This window comes from Pan troglodytes, chromosome 20, assembly GCF_028858775.2.
Source record: "Pan troglodytes isolate AG18354 chromosome 20, NHGRI_mPanTro3-v2.0_pri, whole genome shotgun sequence".
NCBI classification, from domain to species: Eukaryota; Metazoa; Chordata; class Mammalia; order Primates; family Hominidae; genus Pan; species Pan troglodytes.
The window spans coordinates 50,948,330-50,966,844 of NC_072418.2; the positions used below are offsets into that span (position 1 = coordinate 50,948,330).

Consider the following 18,515-nt stretch of genomic DNA (forward strand, 5'->3'; position numbering starts at 1 on the left):
CGTGGAGGGGTAGAGGTGAGGGGTGAGGAGGGGTCGGTGGGGGGGCTTCCAGGTTATAGGTAGATTTAAAGTTTTCTGATTGATGGTTGGGCACAGTGGCTCACACCTGTACACCTATAATCCCAGCACTTTGGGAGGCCAAGGTGGGCAGATCATTTGAGGTTAGGAGTTTGAGACCAGCCTAGCCAATGTGGTGAAACCCTGTCTCTACTAAAAATACAAAAATCAGTTGAGCATGGTGACATGTGCCTGTAATCCCAGCTACTCAGGAGGCTGAGGTGGTGGTTGCAGTGAGCCAAGATTGTACCACTGTACTGCAGCCTGGGTGACAGAGCGAGACTCCATCGCAAAATAAATAAATAAATAAATAAATAAATAAATAAAATAAATAAATATATGGAAAATAAAATAAAAATATCTGATTGGCTATTGGTTTAAAGAGTTATTAGCAATAGAAAGGAATGTCTGGGTTATGACAAGGGGTTGTGGAGACCAAAGTTTTATCACGTATATGATGCCTCCAGGTAGCAGGCTTCAGAGAGAACAGAATGTAAATGTTTCTTATCAGACTTAAAAATCTGTGTTGAGGCGGCTCACGCCTGTAATCCCAACACTTTGGGAGGCCAAGGTGGGTAGATCACGAGGTCAGGAGTTTGAGACCAGCCTGACCAACATGGAGAAACCCTGTCTCTACTAAAAATACAAAATTAGCCAGGCGTGGTGGCGCATGCCTGTAATCCCAGCTACTCGGGAGGCAGGAGAATCGCTTAAACCCAGGAGGCCGAGGTTGCGGTGAGCTGAGATCGCGCCATTGCACTCCAGCCTGGGCAAAAAGAGCAAAACTCCATCTCAAAAAAAAAAAAAAAAAAAATTTGTGTTGACATGACTGCTAGTCGGCTTTTCCTGAATTCCAAAAGGGAGGAGGGTATAAGGAGGCATGTCCGACCCCCACTTCCCATCAGGGACTGAACCCATTTTTCAGGTTAACTTTGGAGTGCCCTGGCTGACAGGAGAGGTCTATTCAGATGGTTGGGTGGTGGGGGGCTAGAATTTTATTTTTGGTTTACACTCTCATATATTGCTACTGAGAAAGCGACTTCATCCAACCGCTTCAGGGAGAAATTTGATGCTAAAACACTCATCGCCATGATCCAGTGACTCGATGCTTGATGGTGTATTCCGAGGCCATAAGACCCGGCAGCTGCATGGCATGGTGCTCAGACACAGCTGAAGTCCTGTGTGCCTTGTAGGAAGCACCCCAGGAGAGGTGAGCAGGACTGACATCCAGCCAGGGTTCCCTTCCCAGGCCACACACAGCCCTGGCCAGGGGGGCACATTTTGGAATTCACCCCCCTGGAAGATGCACCTTTTCTTGATTTGCACAAGGGCAACAGTGCCACAAACATAAAGATGTTCACGATAGTCTTGTAACAAAAGAGTGGGGAAGGCCAGGCATGGGGTGGCTCACACCTGTAATCCCAGCACTTTGGGAGGCTGAGGTGGGAGGATCGCTTGAGCCCAGGAGTTCAAGATCAGTCTGGGCAACATAGTGAGACCCCATCTCTATGAAAAAGAAAAAGAAAAATTAGCCGGGCATGGTGCTGTGTGCCTGTGTTCCCAGCTATTCGGGAGGCTGAAATGGGAGGATTGCTTGAGCTGGGGAGGCTGAGGCTGCAGTGAGCCATGATTGCACCACTGCATTCCCACCTGGGCAACAGAGCAAGACACACACACACACACACACACACACACACACATACACGAGTGGTGCAGGGACTGGCATGGTCATAGGAGAGGATCTCCACCAGCTATGAACATTGGAGCTTATGGAGACTATTAAATGGCCTTAGTGTGAGTTCCCAGGAGTCTGACATCAATTCCACCCGAATGAGAGGGTCAGTCCCCTGAAGGGAAAACCCATACAAGTGTATGTGGTTTTTTTTTTTTAGATGGTGTCTCGCTCTGTTGCCAGGCGGAGTGCAGTGGGATGATCGCGGCTCACTGCAACCTCTGCCTCCTGGGTTCAAACGATTCTCCTGCCTCAGCCTCCTGAGTAGCTGGGACTACAGGCACCTGCCACCCTGTCCGGCTAATTTTTGTATTTTTAGTAGAGACAGGGTTTTACCATGTTGGCCAAGCTGGTCTTGAACTCCTGACCTCAAGTGATCTGCCTGCCTCAGCCTCCCAAAGTGCTGGGATTACAGGCATGAGCCACTGCGCCCAGCCCATACAAGTGTTTTTGAAGACCAGGTCCTAGGACTAGCTGACAAGAAATTAGGGTTTTTTGCATTTTTGCAAAACCAGAGAAAGCCATCAGTGAGGCTTTTCACGATGACTGGGACTCACAGCGAGGCCACACATTTTTCAGTATGGACCACACCACTGAGCGAAAGTTCCCCTAATCAGATCCCTGGGCACCTTGACACCACCCCCCTCCAAAGCTCTGGGGAAGGACCAGCCTGGGATTGTTTCAGGCCCGCCCCCTTCCCCTACTCCAGCCCATTCACACGCAAAGACAGACCAGGGCGGTGGGAGGAGGGTTTTCTCACTGTGTTTGTACAGGAAGTTGTGAGTGGTCCCCCATTCCCACTTTGAAGCGCAAATGCCTGTTTTCTTCACAAAATCCATAAAGTTACTGAGTGAGCCTAGGGAAAGAAGCCGAGACAGCCAAGGTGAGTTCAGGAGACTGAGTGGTTTCTGCCCCCACCAAAGTCATATATGGAAGCCCTCATCCCCCATGGGGTTGTATTTGGAGACAGGACTTTTAAAGAGGTCATTCAGGGCCGGCGCGTTGGCTCACGCCAGTCATCACAGCACTTTGGGAGGCCGAGGCAGAAGGATCACAATATCAAGAGATCGAGACCATCCTGGCCAACATGGTGAAACCCTGTCTCTACTAAGAATACAAAAATTAGCTGGGCGTGGTGGTGGCGCATGCCTGTAGTCCCAGCTACTGGGGAGGCTGAGGCAGGAGAATCACTTGAACCTGGGAGGCAGAGGCTGAAGTGAGCCGAGATCGTGCCACTGAACTCCAGCCTGATGACGGAGCGAGACTCCATCTCAAAAAAAAAAAAAAAAAAAAAAAGTTGGGGGGTCATTCAGGATAACTGAGGTCATGAGAGTGGGATCCTAATTCAATAGGACTGGGGTCTTTATGAGAAGAGAAAGAGTGCCAGGCACCAGAGTAATCCCAGGACTTAGGGAAGCCGAGGTGGGAGGATTGCTTGAGCCCAGAAGTTTGAGACCAGTTTGGGCAAGAGAGCGAGACCACATCTTTACAAAAATAAAATAAAATAAACAAATTAGCTGGGCATATTAATGCATGCCTGTGGTCCCAGCTATTCAGAAGGCTGAGGCAGGAGGATCACTTGAACCCAGTAGTTCAAGGCTGAAGTGAACTATGTATGATTGTGCCACTGCACTCCAGCCTGGGCATTCCAGCCTCACTTGTATCACTCAGATCATTTAGATACAAGGGAGACCTTGTATCTAAAAAAAAAAAAAAAAAAAAAAAAAAAAAAAGGAAGACACCAAGAATGCGTGTGCACTGAGGCACTGAGGAAAGGCTGGGCTGGGAGGATGCGGTGAGAAGGCGGCCATCCCTCTGCAAGCCATGGAGAGAGGCCTCAGGAGAAACTGACCCCACTGGCACCTTGATCTTGGACTTCCTGCCTGCAGAATTGTAAGAAAATAAGGCTGGGCACAGTGACTCACATCTGTAATTCCAGCACTCTGGGAGGCCCAGATGGGTGGGTCACTTGAGGTCAGGGGTTCGAGACCAGCCTGGGCAACATGGTGAAACCCCCATCTCAAAAAAAAACAAAAAACGGTGAGGAAATAAAAGCCTATAGTTGAAGCCACCCCGCTTCAACTTTTGTTAGGGCAGCAGAGCTGACAAATCTGGTGAGCTGGGAAAGGTTGGCATACAGGGGCCTGGGGGTCCTGGCCATCAGATCCAGCATCTATCGTTGAGCCACAGGTGAGATGACTTTGAGCCGTTGGGGTTGGGGGAGTTGGCAAGGAAAAGATGGCGATTTAATGACGGTATGATCACCTGTGTATCTGGGGAAATGAGCTTGTTCTCTTTAGGTTCATGGGGGAGAACGATGCAGAATGTTCCAGGAGCTGTTCCAAAATGCCCAGCACACTTTCCCGTGCTCCCTTCCCCAGCCCAAGAGGCTGCCAAGTCAGTCAGGGATAAACCAGGTCATTATCCCAGACGCCTGCCTCTTCCTCACCCTCACCCTGGACTATCACCAAGACCTGCCAATTCCACCTCCTCTTCAGTGTCTCTGCTCCTCCCAATCTCATCTGCCAGTACCTTATGCAGCATCTTTTCCATCCAGGATGCAACACTGCCTCCCCCCCTGATTTCCCTCTTCCTGGTTTTTCAGCTCCAATCCTTTCTCTGAACAGCAGGGGCAGAGTGGCAAGAGAGCAAAGCTAGTAGGGAGGTGGGTGCTTGAGCTAGATGCTGATTTGAATTTGACTTCATCACTCATTAGCTGTGTGACCCTGAGCAAGTTACTTTTATTTATTTATTTTTTCTTGAGACAGTCTTGCTCTGTCACCCAGGCTGTAGTGCAGTGGTGCAATCTCGGTTCACTGCAACCTCTGCCTCCTGGGCTCAAGTGATTCTCCTGCCTCAGCCTCCCAAATAGCTAGGACCACAGGCACCCACCACTACGCCCGGCTAAATATTTTTTTGTATTTGTAGTAGAGACGGGGTTTCGCTATGTTGGTCAGGCTGGTCTCGAATTCCTGACCTCAGGTGATCCACCCACCTCGGCCTCCCAAAGTGCTAGGATTACAAACATGAGCCACTGCACCGGGCCCCTGAGCAAGTTACTTAACATCTCTGTTCTCATCTGTAAAACCAGGAAGAGAGTAACACCTATCCCTTATAGATTTATGAGGAATAAGTAAGAGCCTGCCTATAGCACTTAGGATGTTGGGAGGATGGTTTAACATGTCAACTAGGCTGGGCCACAGTAACCAGTTATTTAATCAAACACTAGCCTAGATGTGGCTGTGAAGGTATTTTGTAGATGTGGTTGACAGCTAAAATCAGTTGACTTCAAGAAGATTATTCTCAGTAATGTGGGTGGGTCTCATCTACTCAGTTGAAGGCTTTGAGGGCAAAACAGTTTCTAGAGAAGAAGAAATTCTACCTCCAGACTGGAGCATCAAATTCTGCCTCATGCATGCGTATGCTCATTGCAGCACTATTCACAATAGCAAAGACATGGAATCAACCAAATATACCCATCAATGGTAGACTGGATAAAGAAAATGTGGCACATATACACCATGGAATACTATGCAACCAGAAAAAGGAACAAGATCATGTCCTTTGCAGGGACAGGGATGGAGCTGGAAGCCATTATCCTCAGCAAACTAATGCAGGAACAGAAAACCAAACACCACATGTTCTCACTTATAAGTGGCAGCTGAATGATGAGAATATATGGACACAGGGAGGGGAACAACACACACTGGGGCCTGTTGAGGGGGCGGTGGGAGGGAAAACATCAGGGTAAACAGCTAATGCATGTGGGGCTTAATATCTAGGTGATGGGTTGATAGGTGCAGCAAACCACCATGGCATACGTTTACCTGGGTAACAAACCTGCATGTCCTGCACATGTATCCTCAAACTTTAAATTAAATTAAATTTTTAAAAATCCTGTCTCGGTTTCCGGCCTGTTGGCCTGCCCCATGGATTTTGGACTTGTCATCTTCACAATCCCATGAGCCAATTTGTTAAAATACATATCTCTAGTTAAATAGACAGATAGAGATAGATAGCTATAAATACATAGATATAGATGCATAGATTTGGGCAGACAGAAACATAGATAGGTAGATACAGATAGATAGATATCTTATTGGCTCTGTTTCTCTGAAGAAACCTAACACATCCAGCAAATAGTAGGCACTTAATAAATATTAACTTCTACAAGAGTTTAGCAGCAGAAAAGCAAATCACACCTACATTGCTTTGATAGCCCTTTAATATTTAACATGTTAAAGAAAACTAAATGTGGCCTGAGGACTCCATACTTCTTCTTTTTTTTTGAGACAGAGTTTCACTCTTGTTGCCCAGGCTGGAGTGCAATGGCACGATCTCAGCTCACTGCAACCTCCGCCTCCCGGGTGCAAGTGATTCTCCTGCCTCAGCCTCCCAAGTAGCTAGGATTACAGGCATGTGCCACCACGCCCGGCGAATTTTGTATTTTTGCATTTTTAGTAGAGACAGAGTTTGCCATGTTGGCCAGGCTGGTCTCAAGCTCCTGACCTCAAGCGATCCGCCCACCTCGGCCTCTCAAAGTGCTGGGGTTACAGCCATGAGCCACCACACCCGGCCATTCTATCTTATATTTTTATTTATTTATTTTAGAGAGGAGGTCTCACTACGTTGCCCAGGCTTGCTGGTCTTGAACTCCTGGCCTCAAGCGACCCTCCCGCCTCAGCCTCCTGAGTAGCTGGGACTACAGGCGTGAGCCATCACACCTGGCTTTTTAAAATGTTTTATCTATTTATTAATTTTGTTTTAAAAAGATGAGGTCTCACAGTGTTTTCCAGGCTAGTCTTGAATACCTGGGCTCAAGTATATTTTATAGTAAGTTAAGAATTGGCCGGGCACAGTGGCTCACATCTGTAATCCCAGCACTTTGGGAGCCTGAGGTGGGTGGATCACAAGGTCAGGAGTTCAAGACCAGCCTGGCCAATATGATGAAACCCTGTCTCTACTAAAATTACAAAAATTAGCCGGGTGTGGTGGTGCATGCCTGTGGTCCCAGCTACTCGGGAGGCTGAGGCAGGAGAATCGCTTGAACCTGGGAGGCGGAGGTTGCAGTGAGCCAAGATTGCACCACCGCACTCCAGCTTGGGTGACAGAGCGAGACTCCATCTCAAACAAACAAACAAACAAAAACAAAAAACAAAACAAAAAAAGTACGTTCTTTAAAAGAAAACTTTTTAAGGGATGGGGGTCTCTGAGTGCAGTGGTGCATTCATAGCTCACTGCAGCCTCCAACTCCTGGGCTTAAGGAATCCTCCCACCTCGGCCTCCCCGAATAGCTGGGACTACAGGTGCACGCACCACCATGCCCGGCTAGGATGTATGTTCTCATTTCAGCACAGGAGCCAGGCCTTATAGAAAGTCATAGTGGGGCTTCGTGTGGCACATTCCATCTCTCTCCATTACCCACCGGAGGGGTAAACCCAAGCCTCTCATCTGCCAGACTGAAGTCAGTAGATGAACTCTGGCTGACTTTCCCCACATTTCCACTGGGTAGGCTCATTGTCACTCATTCTTGAAGTTGCTTCTGAGCTATCACCTTGGAAAAGGAGGCTTCTTCATTAACCCCATCTAAGGGGAGCTTGGCCAACAATAGCTCAGAGACACCAAGTTAATAGTCGGCTCCCTCTTTAAATTGTAGACAAAGGAAACCAGAGAATAGACTGATTTCATCCAACAGAGATAAAAACAGGAATTTATGTAACATGAATAAAAGGAGGAGGAAGGGAAATCTAGAGTCTGAAGAGAGTACACCTTGATTTCCTTTCCTTGGTGAGGTGCTAATCAGCTGGTTGGGAGGACTCTGGGTGTGTCTGTGCCTGGACACCGGGTCATCACAGAGGTGAGAGGTTGGATGTCTGGGGGTGAGACTGGCTGTCCCTGGGTCATCTCAGGAAGGCAGTGGCTTTAGCGACCAACTGTCTTCATTGTCCCTCATCCACGCTACTTCACTCTCAGAATTTTTCACCGGGTACCTGCTCTCGCCTCTCCTTGTCTCTCCATATAATTTACTTATTTATTATTTTTTCGAGACAGGGTCTTGCGCTGTCACCCAGGCTGGAATGCAGTGGCACAATCATAGCTCACTACAGCCTCGACCTCTTGGGCTCAAGTGATCCTCCTGCCTCAGCCTCCTGAGTAGCTGGGACCATGGGAACGCACTACCATGTCCAGCTAATTTTTTACAAAAAATTTTGTAGAGATGGGGTCTTGCTATGTTGCCCAAGCTGGTTTTGAACTCCTGGGCTCAAGTGATCTTCCTGCCTCAGCCTCCCAAAGTGCTGGGATTACAGGTGTGAGCCACTGCACCCAGCCCTCTCCATAGAAATTAGCCCAGTCGGGGATGGACTTGCCTGTGGTTGGCTTACCTGTCTATTCTCCATCTCGTCCTCTAGACCATGAGTCCTCCAGGCAGGCACTTGGACTGACATTTCCCCTTTGTCACCCCTACCCCCAGCCTGCTATTAGGAGAGTTATTATTTCATGCTAATGACTCAAGACATCCTAGATGGATGGATGGCCGGTTGGGTGGATAGAGGGTGGGCGTATCAGTCCATTCTTGCATTGCTATAAAGAAGTACCTGAGGTTGGATAATTTATAAAGAAAAGAGGTTTAATTGTCTCACAGTTCTGAATGCTGTATAGGAAGCATGGTGCTGGCATCTGCTTCTGGTGGGGCCTCAGGAAGCTTCCAATCATGATGGAAAGTGAATGCGGAGCAGGCACATCACTTGCCGAGAGCAGGAGCAAGAGAGCGAGGGGGAAGGTGCCACACACTTCTAAACAACCGTATCTCACATGAACTCAGAGCAAGCACTCACTAATCACCAAGAGGATGACGCTAAGCCGTTCATGAGGGATCCGCCCCCATGATCCAATCACCTCCCACCAGGCCCCACCTCCAACACTGGGGATTACATTTCTTTTTCTTTTAATTTAATTTAATTTAATTTAATGTAATTTTAAGTTCCGGGATACATGTGCAGGACGTGTAGATTTGTTACACAGGTAAACATGTGCCATGGTGGTTTGCTGCACCTATCAACCCATCACATAGGTATTAAGCCCCACATGCATTAGCTAATTTTCCTGGTGCTCTTCTTCTCCCCACCCGCCCCCAACAGGCCCCAGTGTGTGTTGTTCCCCTCCTTGCGTCCATGTGTTCTCATCATTCAGCTCCCACTTATAAGTGAGAACATGAGGTGTTTGGTTTTCTGTTCCTGCAATAGTTTGCTGAGGATAATGACTTCCAGCTCCACCCATATCCCTGCAAAGGACATGATCTTGTTCCTTTTTCTGGCTGCATAGTATTCCATGGTGTATATGTACCACATTTTCTTTATCCAGTCTATCACTGATGGGCATTTGGGTTGATTCCATGTCTCTGATATTGTGAATAGTGCTGCAGTGAACATACACGTGCCTGTATCTTTCTAACAGAATGATTTATATTCCTCTGGGCATATACCCAGTAATGGGATTGCTGGGTCAAATAGTATTTCTGGATCTAGATCCTTGAGGAATTCCACACTGTCTCCTACAATGGTTGAACTAATTTACATTGGGGGATTACATCCAACATGAGATGTGGAAGGGAACAAACATCCAAACTGTACCAGTGGGACATCTTGTCATGTCCCCTGCAGGACTGGCCCATAGGGTTGGGGAAGAGCAAGAGGGGGGAGAAGGTTGGTGGCACTTACTGTTGATGACACTTATCACACTACACATGGTACCTTTCCTTTCGGGGTCCTCATGGGGCTGCTCCTGCTTTTCCAGGGAGGTCCTGGTCCAATTCTCGAGCATCTCAGTCAGCCAGGTGTGTTCAGGCTCACCGCCTTCATCTACGTCAAGAAACCCAGGTGGTCTCAGATACTGTCCAAGTACCCTACCAAGAACATCACAGACCCTGCTCTGCCTCATCTTCTGCAATGCCCTGCGGTTCCTCCCGAGGTGACCTCCTTCTCCAGGTGACCCTCTCTCCCCTTGCCTTCTGCTGACCCCCATGTTACCTCACTCTCTCTGACTTTCTGGCCTCTTTTTTCTAGCTCCTTCATCTCTGCCTCCACCTCTACTCATCTTTTGCACGCTTATTTTCTTCAGGGTTGGAGGCAAAGTCTTCCCCTATTTTATTTATTTATTTGAGACAGAGTCTTGCTCTGTTGCCCAGGCTGGAGTGCAATAGGGCAATCTCAGCTCACTGCAACCTCTGCCTCCCAGTTTCAAGTGATTCCCCTGGCTCAGTCTCTGGAGTATCTGGGACTACAGGCACGCACCACCACCAGGCCCAGCTAATTTTTGTATTTTTAGTACAGATGGGGTTTCACCATGTTGGCCAGGCTGGTCTCGAACTCCTGACCTCAAGTGATCCGCCCGCCTCGCCCTCCCAAAGTGCTGGGATTACAGGCATTGAGCTGTCATGCCTGGCATCCCCTCTTTTATTTTTATCCACACTTATGAATTAGATGATGCTCAACTCTCTCTCACACACACACACACTGATAATAGCTCTGCTCACATTTGCTGAGAACGTCACCTGCCAGGCTCATCTTGGCATTTTGCATAAATTCTACCCTTCAACCTTCACCGCATTCCCTGGAGTGAGCTCTCTGAGGCTTGTTTTATAAGGGATTAATCCAAATCAAGAGGGCTCCACCCTCATGGTCTCAACACCTCCCAAAGGCCCCATCTCTTAATACCATCACCTTGGGGTTGCCATTTCTTTTTGTTGTTGTTGTTGTTGAGACAGGTTGTCGCTCTGTCACCAGGCTGGAGTGCAGTGGTACAATCACCAGCCTACCATCCCACAACGTTAGTTAACCATTTGCAGGTTGGAGATAGATTCTCCTTCCAGACTTGTCTATAACCAGCATATGGTGAATGCTGACATCAAAAAACAACATTAAAGCCTGCCATGTGGCAAGAAGTTGGCTCTCTGCAACCCAGAAGAGGGTTCCCCAGAATCCAACCCTACTGGTACTCTGATCTTGGACTTCCAGCCTCCAGAACTGAGAAATTAATCTCTGTTGTTGCTAAGCCAGCCAGCCTATGTATGGCACTTTGTCCTGGCAGCCTTCACAACTAAAACAGGGAGGGAGGCATGAAGTGGATGCAGGGCTGTGCTCAGGACCTACCTTCACTCTGTACCTGACTGTTGACCTGTGAAAAAGCCACACTTGCATCTTCCACAACTGGAAGGAAGACCACCTTTGTCAGCCTCTGCTGTAGTTAGGTTGGGGCCATGTGACTGATCCTGGCCAACAGGAGGTGTGTGGAGCTGGTGCCCGATACTTCCAGGCCTGGCTACAAAAGGCCTTCTGTGGCTCTCCAGCTCTCTCCTCTCATGGAACAGACAAGGAGACCTTGTGCCAAGAGGAGAAGCAACGAGATGCAAGCAGCTTGGCCCAGCGCGGTGGCTCACACCTGTAATCCCAGCACTTTGGGAGGCCCAGGCAGGCAGATCACTTGAGGTCAGGAGTTCGAGAGCAGCCTGGGTAATGTAGTGAAAACTCGTCTCTACTAAAAATACAAAAATTAGCCAGGTGTGGTGGCAGGTGCCTGTAATCCCAGCTATTCAGGAGTCTGGGGCAGGAGAACAGCTTGAACCTGGAAAGCAGAGGTTGCAGTGAGCTGAGATTGTGCCACTGCACTCTAGCCTGGGTGACAGAGCTAGACTCTGTCTCCAAAAAAAAAAAAAAGAAAAGGAAAGGAAAAAAAAGACGCAAACAGCTTGGATGCCTAAGTCCCCACATGGAGCCAAGTTGCCCTGGAGGAACACTCAACCCATATTGCTTTTTGGGTAAGCAAAATATAAACCCTTTGTGTCTTGAGCTATAGCAATTTGTGGTTTCTTTGCGCAGCATAGCCTCTCCTGAACAAATATAGTCTCCTCCATAATATAATCTAACTTCTCCATACAGAATTCATCTGATACTTTGTTCTTGTTCTCCGTACTCCCACCATGGGTCAAGTCTGGTTCCTTCATGACTCCCAACCCATGTAGTTTTGGAAGTATTTTTCCTCTCAATTTGCTAATTGCCTCAGGCTGTTCCCATTTTCTGCCTCTGACACTTGGATCCTAGGCGTACCTAGGGTATATCTGATGACTATGTACATGGATCCTATGGTTAGACTCATCCAAAAAGCTCCTAGGTCTGATGAATGAATTCAGTAGAGTTTCAGGATACAAAATCAATGTACACAAATCAGTAGCACTGCTATACACCAACAATGACCAAGCTGAGATTCAAATCAAGAACTCAACCCCTTTTACAACAGCTGCAAAAAAATAAAATAAAATACTCAGGAATATACCTAACCAAGGAGGTGAAAGACTGCTACAAGGAAAACTACAAAACACTGCTGAAAGAAATCATAGATGACACAAACAAATGGAAACACATCCCATGCTCATGGATGGGTAGAATCAATATCGTGAAAATGATCATACTGCCAAAAGCAATCTACAAGTTCAATGTAATTCCCATCAAAATACTATCATTTTTCACAGAGTGTCAGTTTGAACTCCGATCCTGCCCCCTCCTGGCTGCGTGGCCTCAGGCACCTGTGAGAGTCCATGCTCCTCTCCATTCCCAAAGGAGCATCACATGAATCAGACACGTAAAGTTTTTAGGACAATGGCTGGCTTCAAGCCAGTGTGCAGTCCACACTACCATTAGGGATTCATGGCAAAGTAGGATGCTTACCTTCTGGGGGAGGATGTTCCCCTTGCGAACTTTCTTGCAGCCTCAGTAATCGGGCTGCAAAAGAGCAGAGGCAGGGGTAATGTTTAACTGTAAAGTCACTAGTTATAGAAAATACAGATTACCTGCAGCGACGTCTCTTTAATAGAAATGGCAGCCATGGGTTGGAGTCTGTTGATACGGGCTCTGGAGAGCTAATTTTGTACCCGCCTTCCAACTCTGTGCTCAGTGACCTCATGTTGGTAGCTTGAAATTTGCCATGATGTGATCAAGTGGGTTTCATACTAGGAATGCAGGGATGGCCTAACATATGCAAGTCAACAAATGTGATATATCACAGAAATAGAATTAAAAACAAAAATCATAGGAGATGCAGAAGCATTTCACAAAATCCCACATCCCTTTATGATTAAAGCCCTCAACAAAATTGGTATACAAGAGACATACTTCGATGTAATAAAAGCCATCTATGACAAACCCACAACCAACATTACACTGAACAGGGAAAAGTTTAAAGCATTCCCCCTGAGAACTGGAATAAGACAAGAATGCCCACTCTTATCACTTGTATTCAACATAGTACTGGAAGTCCTAGCCACAGCCATCAGACAAGAGAAAGAAATGAAGGGCATCCAAACCAGTAAAGAGGAAGTCAAACTGTTAGTGTTCACTGAAGATATGATTGTACACCTAGAAAACCCTAAAGACTCATCCAAAAAGCTCCTAGGTCTGATGAATGAATTCAGTAGAGTTTCAGGATACAAAATCAATGTACACAAATCAGTAGCACTGCTATACACCAACAATGACCAAGCTGAGATTCAAATCAAGAACTCAACCCCTTTTACAACAGCTGCAAAAAAATAAAATAAAATACTCAGGAATATACCTAACCAAGGAGGTGAAAGACTGCTACAAGGAAAACTACAAAACACTGCTGAAAGAAATCATAGATGACACAAACAAATGGAAACACATCCCATGCTCATGGATGGGTAGAATCAATATCGTGAAAATGATCATACTGCCAAAAGCAATCTACAAGTTCAATGTAATTCCCATCAAAATACTATCATTTTTCACAGAGTGTCAGTTTGAACTCCGATCCTGCCCCCTCCTGGCTGCGTGGCCTCAGGCACCTGTGAGAGTCCATGCTCCTCTCCATTCCCAAAGGAGCATCACATGAATCAGACACGTAAAGTTTTTAGGACAATGGCTGGCTTCAAGCCAGTGTGCAGTCCACACTACCATTAGGGATTCATGGCAAAGTAGGATGCTTACCTTCTGGGGGAGGATGTTCCCCTTGCGAACTTTCTTGCAGCCTCAGTAATCGGGCTGCAAAAGAGCAGAGGCAGGGGTAATGTTTAACTGTAAAGTCACTAGTTATAGAAAATACAGATTACCTGCAGCGACGTCTCTTTAATAGAAATGGCAGCCATGGGTTGGAGTCTGTTGATACGGGCTCTGGAGAGCTAATTTTGTACCCGCCTTCCAACTCTGTGCTCAGTGACCTCATGTTGGTAGCTTGAAATTTGCCATGATGTGATCAAGTGGGTTTCATACTAGGAATGCAGGGATGGCCTAACATATGCAAGTCAACAAATGTGATATATCACAGAAATAGAATTAAAAACAAAAATCATAGGAGATGCAGAAGCATTTCACAAAATCCCACATCCCTTTATGATTAAAGCCCTCAACAAAATTGGTATACAAGAGACATACTTCAATGTAATAAAAGCCATCTATGACAAACCCACAACCAACATTACACTGAACAGGGAAAAGTTTAAAGCATTCCCCCTGAGAACTGGAATAAGACAAGAATGCCCACTCTTATCACTTGTATTCAACATAGTACTGGAAGTCCTAGCCACAGCCATCAGACAAGAGAAAGAAATGAAGGGCATCCAAACCAGTAAAGAGGAAGTCAAACTGTTAGTGTTCACTGAAGATATGATTGTACACCTAGAAAACCCTAAAGACTCATCCAAAAAGCTCCTAGGTCTGATGAATGAATTCAGTAGAGTTTCAGGATATAAAATCAATGTACACAAACAGTAGCACTGCTACACACCAACAATGACCAAGCTGAGATTCAAATCAAGAACTCAACCCCTTTTACAACAGCTGCAAAAAAATAAAATAAAATACTCAGGAATATACCTAACCAAGGAGGTGAAAGACTGCTACAAGGAAAACTACAAAACACTGCTGAAAGAAATCATAGATGACACAAACAAATGGAAACACATCCCATGCTCATGGATGGGTAGAATCAATATTGTGAAAATGACCATACTGCCAAAAGCAATCTACAAGTTCAATGTAATTCCCATCAAAATACTATCATTTTTCACAGAACTAAAAAATCCTAAAATCCTTTTTTTTTTTTTTTTTTTTGAGACTTAGTCTCGCTCTGTTGCCCAGGCTGGAGTGCAATGGCCAATTTCGGCTCACTGCAACCTCTGCTTCCCAAGTTCAAGCGATTCTCCTGTCTCAGCCTCCCAAGTAGCTGGGATTACAGGCGCATGCACCATGCCTGGCTAATTTTTGTATTTGTGGTAGAGACGGGGTTTCGCCATGTTGGCCAGGCTGGTCTCAAACTCCTGACCTCAGGTGATCCACCCGCCTTGGCCTCCCAAAGTGCTGGGATTACAGACGTGAGCTACCATGCCCAGCCACAATCCCAAAATCCATATGAACCAAAAAAGAGCCCTCATAGCCAAAGCAAAGACTAAGCAAAAAGAACAAATCTGGAGGCATCACATTACCCAATCAAATTATACTACAAGCCTATAGTTACCAAAACAGCATGGTACTGGTATAAAATTAGGTATGTAGAACAATGGAACAGAATACAGCCCAGAAATAAAGCCAAATACGTACAGCCAACTGATCTTCGACAAAGCAAACAAAAACATAAAGTGGGGGAAAGGACACCTTATTCAACAAATGGTGCTGGGATAACTGGCAAGCCACATGTAGGAGAATGAAACTCGATCCTTATTTCTCACCTTATACAAAAATCAACTCACAAATTCAATGTGAATTTGCATCAAAGACTTAAATACAAGACCAGAAACCATAAAAATTCTAGAAGATAACATCAAAAAAACTCTTCTAGATGTTGGCTTAGGCAAAGAGTTCATGACCAAGAGCCCAAAAGCAAATGCAACAAAAACAAAAATAAACATATGGATATATGGGAACGGTGGCTCACACCTGTAATCCTGGCACTTTGGGAGGCCCAGCTGGGCGGATCTTCAGGTCAGGAGTTCCAGACCAACATGATGAAACCCCATCTCTATTAAAAATACAAAAATTGGCCAGGTATGGTGTTGGATGCCTGTAATCTCAGCTACTCAGGAGGCTGAGGCAGGAGAATTGCTTGAGTCTGGGAGGCGGAGATTGCAGTGAGCCGAGATCATGCTGCTGCACTGAAGCCTGGGTGAAGGAGTGAGACTCCGTCTCAAAAATAAATAAATATATGGGACCTGAGTAAATTAAAAAGCTTCTGTACAGCAAAGGAAATAATTATCAGAGTAAACACACAACCCACTGAATGGGAGCAAATATTTGCAAACTAGGCATCCACAAAAGACGATTATACAGAACCTATAAGGAACTCAAAGAAATCAGCAAGAAGAAAACGAATAATCCCACCGAAAAGCATCCCAATGATATGAATAGACATTTCTCAAAAGAAGATATTCCAGTGGCCAAGAAACATATGAAAAAAATGGTCAGCATCACTAATCATTAAACAAATGCAAATGAAAGCCACAATGAGATACCATCTTACTCCCACAAGAATGGCCATTGATAAAAATTCAAAAAAAACCATAGACGTTGGTGCAGATGCGGTGCAAATGGAACACTCACACACTGCTGGTGGGAATGTAAATTAGTACAACCTCTATGGAAAACAGTATGGAGAGTCCTCAGAGAACTAAAAGTAGATCTACCGTTCGATCCAGCAATCCCACTACTGGGTATCTACCCAAAGGAAAGGCAGCCATTATATGAAAAAGACACTTGTGGGCTGGGTGCAGTGGCTCACGCCTGTAATCCCAACACTTTGGGAGGCCGAGGAGGGCAGATCACTCGAGATCAGGCGTTCAAGACCAGCCTGGCCAACATGGTGAAACCCCATCTCTACTAAAAATACAAAAATTAGCTGGATGCGGTGGTGCACATCTGTAGTCCCAGCTACTTGGGAGGCTGAGGCAGGAGAATCACTTGAACCCACGAGTTGGAGGTTGCAGTGAGATTGCACCACTGCATTCCAGCCTGGGCAACAGAGCGAGACTCTGCCTCAAAAAAAAAAAAAAAAAAAAAAAAAGACACATGCACATGTATGTTTATAGCAGCACAATTCACAATTGAAAGATATGGAACCAGCCGAGCATGGTGGCTCATGCCTGTAATCCCAGCACTTTGGGAGGCTGAGGCGGGTGGATCATGAGGTCAGGAGATCGAGACTATCCTGGCTAACACCGGTCTCTACTAAAAATACAAAAAAAAAAAAAAAAAATTAGCTGGGCGCAGTGGTGGGTGCCTGTAGTCCCAGCTACTCAGGAGGCTGGGCCAGGAGAATGGCGTGAACCTGGGAGGCGGAGCTTGCGGTGAGCCGAGATCGCGCCACTGCACTCCAGCTTGGGTGACAGAGTGAGACTGTCTCAAAAAAAAAAAAAAGATATGAACACACCTAAGTGCCCATTGACAAATGAGTGGATACAGAATATGTGGTATATAAACACCATGGAATATGACTCAGCCATAAAAAAGAATAAAATAATGTCTTTTGCAGAAACTTGGATGGAGGCCATCATTCTAAGTGAAGTAACTCAGGAATGTAAAACCAAAAACCATATGTTCTCACTTATAAGTGGGAGCTAAGCTATGGGTATGCAAAGGCATACAGAGTGGCATAACGGACTTCATAGATTCAGAAAGAGGAGGGTAGGGAGGTGGGGATAAAAAACTACACATTGGGGCCAGGAGTGGTGGGTCATGCCTGTAATCCCGGCACTTTGGGAGGCCGAGGCAGGTGGATCACCTGAGGTCAGGAGTTCGAGACCAGTCTGAGCAACATGGAGAAACCCTGTCTGTACTAAAAAAATACAAAATTAGCCAGGCATGGTGGTGCATGCCTGTAATCCCAGCTACTCGGGAGGTTGAGGCAGGAGAATGGCTTGAACCCAGGAGGTGGAGGTTGCGGTGAGCAGAGATCGCTCCATTGCACTCCAGCCTGGGCAACAAGAGTGAAATTCCATCTCAAAAAACAAGAACAAAAACAAAAAAACACTACACATTGGGGCCAGGTGTGGTGGCTCATGCCTGTAATCCCAGCACTTTGGGAGGCTGAGGCGGGCAGATTGCTTGAGCTCAGAAGTTCGAGACAAGCCTGACCAACATGGCAAAACCTCATCTCTACTAAAAATATAAAAATTAGCCGGGCATGGTGGTACGTGCCTGTAATTCCACCTACTAGGGAGGCTGAGGCAGGAGAAGCACTTGAACCCAGGATACAGAGGTTGCAGTGAGACGAGATCTTGCTACTGCACTCCAGCCTGGGCAACAGAGTGAGACTGTCTCAAAAAACAAAACCAAAAAACTACATATTGAATGCAACATACTCTAAAACATACACTGATGGGTGGACTACAGTCTCAGAATTTCCTACTACATAATTCATCGTGTAACAGAAACCACTTGTACCCCAAAAGCTATTGAAGTAAAAATTCAAAAAAAACAAGAAAATCTTAATATTTAAAAATATTATTACCTAATAGTAGCAGTGTTGATCCCTATAATTAAAATATTGTACGTTATAAATTTTTACTTGAGACCAAATCAAAATTCAATTTTTCCACATGTGCTGAAAATGCGATAGAAAGCTGAGTCCTGATACATGTCGGTTAGGTCAAGCTTCTGCTTCTTCTTTTTCAAATTTTTGAATTGTCAATAAATAAATTTTGTCTGCTTTTTTTTCTTTTTCTTTC

General features: G+C 45.9%; 1 protein-coding gene across 50 annotated transcripts in view; it reads right to left on the reverse strand.

The window, feature by feature from the left end:
• The window catches only part of PLA2G4C (phospholipase A2 group IVC), a 62,801-nt gene that overhangs the window by 16,735 nt on the left and 27,551 nt on the right, over nt 1–18,515 (reverse strand). For 18 of the 50 annotated variants that reach the window (XM_063801979.1, XM_063801973.1, XM_054673656.2 and 15 more), the window contains 4 exons: nt 13,789–13,842; nt 12,511–12,564; nt 9,541–9,648; nt 2,550–2,645 (listed from right to left, as the gene is read on the reverse strand). In XM_063801979.1, the coding sequence (XP_063658049.1) occupies nt 2,550–2,645; nt 9,541–9,648; nt 12,511–12,564; nt 13,789–13,842 (312 nt within the window). Of the gene's footprint in view, nt 1–1,470; nt 1,564–2,549; nt 2,646–9,540; nt 9,649–12,510; nt 12,565–13,788; nt 13,843–18,515 lie in introns of all 50 variants that reach the window. The other 32 variants (XM_063801970.1, XM_063801976.1, XM_054673644.2 and 29 more) reach the window with 8 other exon arrangements.